Source organism: Orycteropus afer, unplaced genomic scaffold (assembly GCF_000298275.1).
Source record: "Orycteropus afer afer isolate SDZICR_OR568_19922 unplaced genomic scaffold, OryAfe1.0 scaffold00071, whole genome shotgun sequence".
In the NCBI taxonomy this organism is placed as follows: domain Eukaryota; kingdom Metazoa; phylum Chordata; class Mammalia; order Tubulidentata; family Orycteropodidae; genus Orycteropus; species Orycteropus afer.
In genome coordinates, this window is record NW_006921658.1 from 6,640,340 (window position 1) to 6,644,657 (window position 4,318).

General features: G+C 34.8%; 1 protein-coding gene across 1 annotated transcript in view; it reads right to left on the reverse strand.

Moving 5' to 3' along the window:
- Positions 1-1,724: 1,724 nt before the first annotated feature.
- Positions 1,725-4,318, reverse strand: part of LOC103196938 (glutamyl aminopeptidase) — a 115,906-nt gene continuing 113,312 nt past the window's right edge. Inside the window, exons 19-20 of the mRNA XM_007940781.1 lie at positions 3,090-3,168; positions 1,725-1,877 (exon numbers count right to left, since the gene is read on the reverse strand). Of these exons, the coding sequence (XP_007938972.1) occupies positions 1,725-1,877; positions 3,090-3,168 (232 nt within the window). The remainder of the gene's footprint in view (positions 1,878-3,089; positions 3,169-4,318) is intronic.

Genomic DNA, 4,318 nt, shown 5'->3' on the forward strand with positions numbered 1-4,318 from the left:
GGGTTTTCTTGATTGATTTATGGTGTTACTGCATTTTTTTTCCTACTGAACTAGTTTAAGATAATATTTTAAAAAAATTGTCGGGAAATTGCCCCTTTTTAAAATCTTTTTTTTTTCCCTTCAGCCTACATTTGAATTTTCCAGTTTAGGTGTGTGAACTGAGAAATAATAAGTAAAAGGCAGCGTTAGGAGTTTACAAAGTTTCAGAGCACAGGATAAGGGCATGCTGTTTTTGTTGTTATTTGCCATCGAGTTGGACCCTGACTCATACAGACCTCTCCTTAGGTTTCTGAGGGGGTATCACTATGGAAGCAGAACCCTCCCTCTGAGGAGTGGCTGGTGAAGGGCATATTATTGTGTAAATAATGTCAAAGCTAAGATTTTGATTGTTCCCACGTGTTTCAATTCTCATCAGGCAATCTTAAATTCCTTTATACTTCTGAAAGTTCCAAATAAATCCAGATTTTTAAGATAGAGTAGATTGGAATATAGTAATTTACCATCTTTTTTGCCTATTGAACTTACATCATGGATGTACTAGGTATAGAATGATATATTAAATATATTCTTGCCACCAGCTTCTAAAGAAATTGATGTCTTTAATCAAGTCATGAATATAAATTTGATCAGTGTTATTCTTTAAGGATTTGTATAAGGGTTTATACATAAAACTTCATATCTATAAGAAGATATTGTCTCAGATATGCAAAGTCATGTTGAAGATGTCCATGGGTTTCCCCATTTTCACACTTAGATTGCTAGGTGAGGTCAAAGCCAAATTGTAATTCCATTTAGTCTTATGGAATAACCAGCCTTTCTCTTTCCTGACCATTTTCCAATTACTTAGCTTTTTCCTTCTAAAATCCATTTGGCAGAGTTAAGCACTATGTTACCTCTAATTTCATAGCATATTTGAAGGAGCTTTGTAGAGAATGAAGCAAGATGAACGAGTACCTAAGTATGAAAAAGGCCAGGGTTCTTGAATCATATTTGCGACATGCTAAATTATTTGGACAACTCTATAGCCATTTTTATTCAAAAGTAAAGTGACACTGGAAAACAATACTCGCCTCCCCCAAGGCAATCATTCAGATTTATTTTAAAAAGAAGAAGAGAGTGTCCTTGTTGATTTTATAAGAGCAAAGGCAACAGTCAGCCAGTTCTTTAGCTAATGCATGAATCTTTGAGTAAAACTTAAGCTCAGGTTACTTTGGTAGGATTTAAAGTAATTAGACATATGTGAATAAAATGATATTAGATCTGTGTATTCTGAATAATAAAATAAAGATTAAGATGGTAATTTTTGTCCTTTAAGTACTTGTATTTTAAACTTTAAAAATCAATCAAGACAGAAGATTAAGCGGTGTTTCTTTGGTGTTAAAAATGTAAAACTAAGACTAAAATGTTCTATTTTCACGGATTTAAAATAAAAAGAATGATATTTAAAGACATTACAATTACTATTAAATTCTCTTCAGTTTGTAAAGAGTTCCCTATGAAGTACACTTAGAAGAAATCTTTGAGTATATTAAATACTCTATTAGTATTTTCCTTCATAAACAAAGAGGAACAATTTAAAAGCTTCAGAAGACATATAAAAATAATACTTAGCAAATGTAGTATCTGTTGATACTGCTCTCTTCACAGTGCTTATAAATCAGGTTGCCAAATTCTTAATAGGAGAAATGATACATTCACAAAATTAAATATATTATTTGAACACTCTAGCCATTCCTAGGTAAATTAAAAAACCATTCTTTAATGGTGTTTCTATTTTGTTTTAGCCACTCAATATTATTTTTCACTGTTTCCAGCACTTGCTCCCTAGGTGTTTTTCCTGCTCCGGCTTCTGGATATTTGTTGAAAAAGCTCTCCATCTAGAAAAGAAAGGGAAATAAAACTTAGAAAGTCATTTTAAGCCCAGTTACTCAAAAACTCACTGCCATTGAGTCAATTCCAACTCATAGTGGCTCCCAATGGGTTTCCAAGGCTGTAAATCTTTACAGAAACAGACTTCCTCATCTCTTTTTCCCCCGCGGAGAAGCTGGTGGGTTCCAACCACAGACTTTTGGGTTAACAGGCAAATGCCTTAAGCACTACACTACCAGAGTTCCTTTAAGCCCAATTAGTCTTCAATAATTTCAGTTACAAACTGAATTTTTTTCATTCTTATCTAGACATTCAATATCGTGTAACAACATTGAGATATATCTCTTGCCTCATCATTCAGATTGAGCCCATGTCTCAGATTAGCAATCAGTAGTGGTGGCTTTTGTATCCCAGCAGCTTATAAACTAAAGCAGTTCTGACATGTTGGGGAAGGAGGGCAGCGTAGCAGAGGCGTGTGACCATTTCTGCTTCTGTTGGTTTCTATCTTTTCTGTGCATTCCCCAGAATGTTGTCTGCAAAATCTGGTTTGGGGAATGATGGTCTTGTTTAGCCTTTCACCCAATAATGTAGAGTATCTTAATATACTTTCAGTTTACTTACTAAGGGATCATTTAAAAATAAAACAAAACTCTATGAAGCTTGACTTTACCCACCCTCTTATCTCCAAAACCCTCTCCAAAACTCAATTGTAGTGTTATTTGCTATTTATAAGAATTATTTTGTGTCTTAACATGCACATGAATCTTAACATTCTAATATCTAATACACAGATACTGAAAATTCATATAATCTCTATTGTCCAACATGAATGGACATGTTTTTTTCTGAGAATTGAGCTCTTTGAAACCCAAGTAATTTGAATTTATATTGAAATTGAATTCTGAGTACTGTTGACCAACTTATTGCAGAGTTACTTCTACCAGGAAAGGAGAGACATACTGTTCATTGTTCATGCTTTCCTAAACTGAATGGCCTCATGTAGGCTTCTAAGCCTTCCAAGGCCTTACCTTTCTCAGTTTTTAAACTACTGATTTCTTGATAACTTAGAAAAAACACAATACATTTTATTAGATACAAAAATTACTTCTTTCTCAACATCTTCTGTGATTTGAATGGAGAAAATATCATTTCTGTTTGCCAAAAAAAATCAAATTTCATTCTGTTACTGGACAAGAATATAGAGGGCTTTATCATCATACCTGCCAGAGCTGTAGTTCAGTGTTGAAAGGCTCTGCTATTGTGACAATTCGGCCAAGGTTTCTGTCATTGAGGGTATATCTGAAAGAGAAATTTAGAGGCACAAAAGAGCTTAAGTGCTAGAATTTTAAATCTTTTCTATAGATGAAGGTGTTTCCTTTTGTTTTTTGAGTTTTCTTTTTCTTTTTTCTTTTTCTTTAAGCTATTTGTCAGATAACATTATTTTACATTTAATTTAAAATGTCTTTTTCAGGAGAAATTCTTATTAAACTATTCATCTCTTTTTGGAGACAAATTCATACCACTTTCACAGGTGTGGAAGACTACTAACTGTACTCTCCACTTCTAATCTCCCTTTCTCCTGCACAGATGAGTATCCACCTAGAGACTACATTGCTCAGCCTCCCTCACAGTGAGATTCTGACATATGACCCAATTTTTGCCTCCTTGTAACTTCCAACTTCTTTTTTTTTTTTTTTTTTCAGGTGAAATTGCTCACTTTAGACTTCTTTTTTTCCCCCACTCTCCTCAAAGCTGGAACATGGAAACACTTTTTTTTTTTTTTTTTTTCAGGTGAAATTGCTCACTTTAGACTTCTTTTTTTCCCCCACTCTCCTCAAAGCTGGAACATGGAAACACTAGATCCAGCTTCAACCACAAAAACAAAACAAAACAAAAACCTCAAAACCAAACTCACTGCCATCAAGTCGACTCTGACTCATAGTGATCCCCTTTGGGTTTCTGAGACAGTAAATCTTTACGGAAGTATATTGCCCAGGCTTCCTTCTGCGGAGTGGCTGGTGGATTTGAACTGCCAATCTTCTGGTTAGCAGTCAAATACCCTAGGAACTACACCACCAGAGCTCCTTAGCTTCAACTACAGAGATAGAATAGTGCCTAGAAGATAGTTCAACAATAAGAGGGAAAGAACGTAAGTCCCTGAATTGTCCCACAGAGCAGAGCCACCCTGACAACTTGGACTGCCCACTTTAGGAGCAATAATTACCAATAGTTTTTTTTTTTTTTTTTTTTAAATTACTGCATTTCTAGGTGCCTGTTACAACAGCTTTTTTTCCCCTAACTATACACTATGCATCTCCCTGCATTTATTATACTCTCAAAAAACTTAATTAGTTATTAGCATGGTTGGAGTTATGATCTATATCAGGTTGGCTGATCAAAGTAGCAGGCTGGAAGAGCAGGAGAAAGGGGATAAAAAGCCAGGAACCTG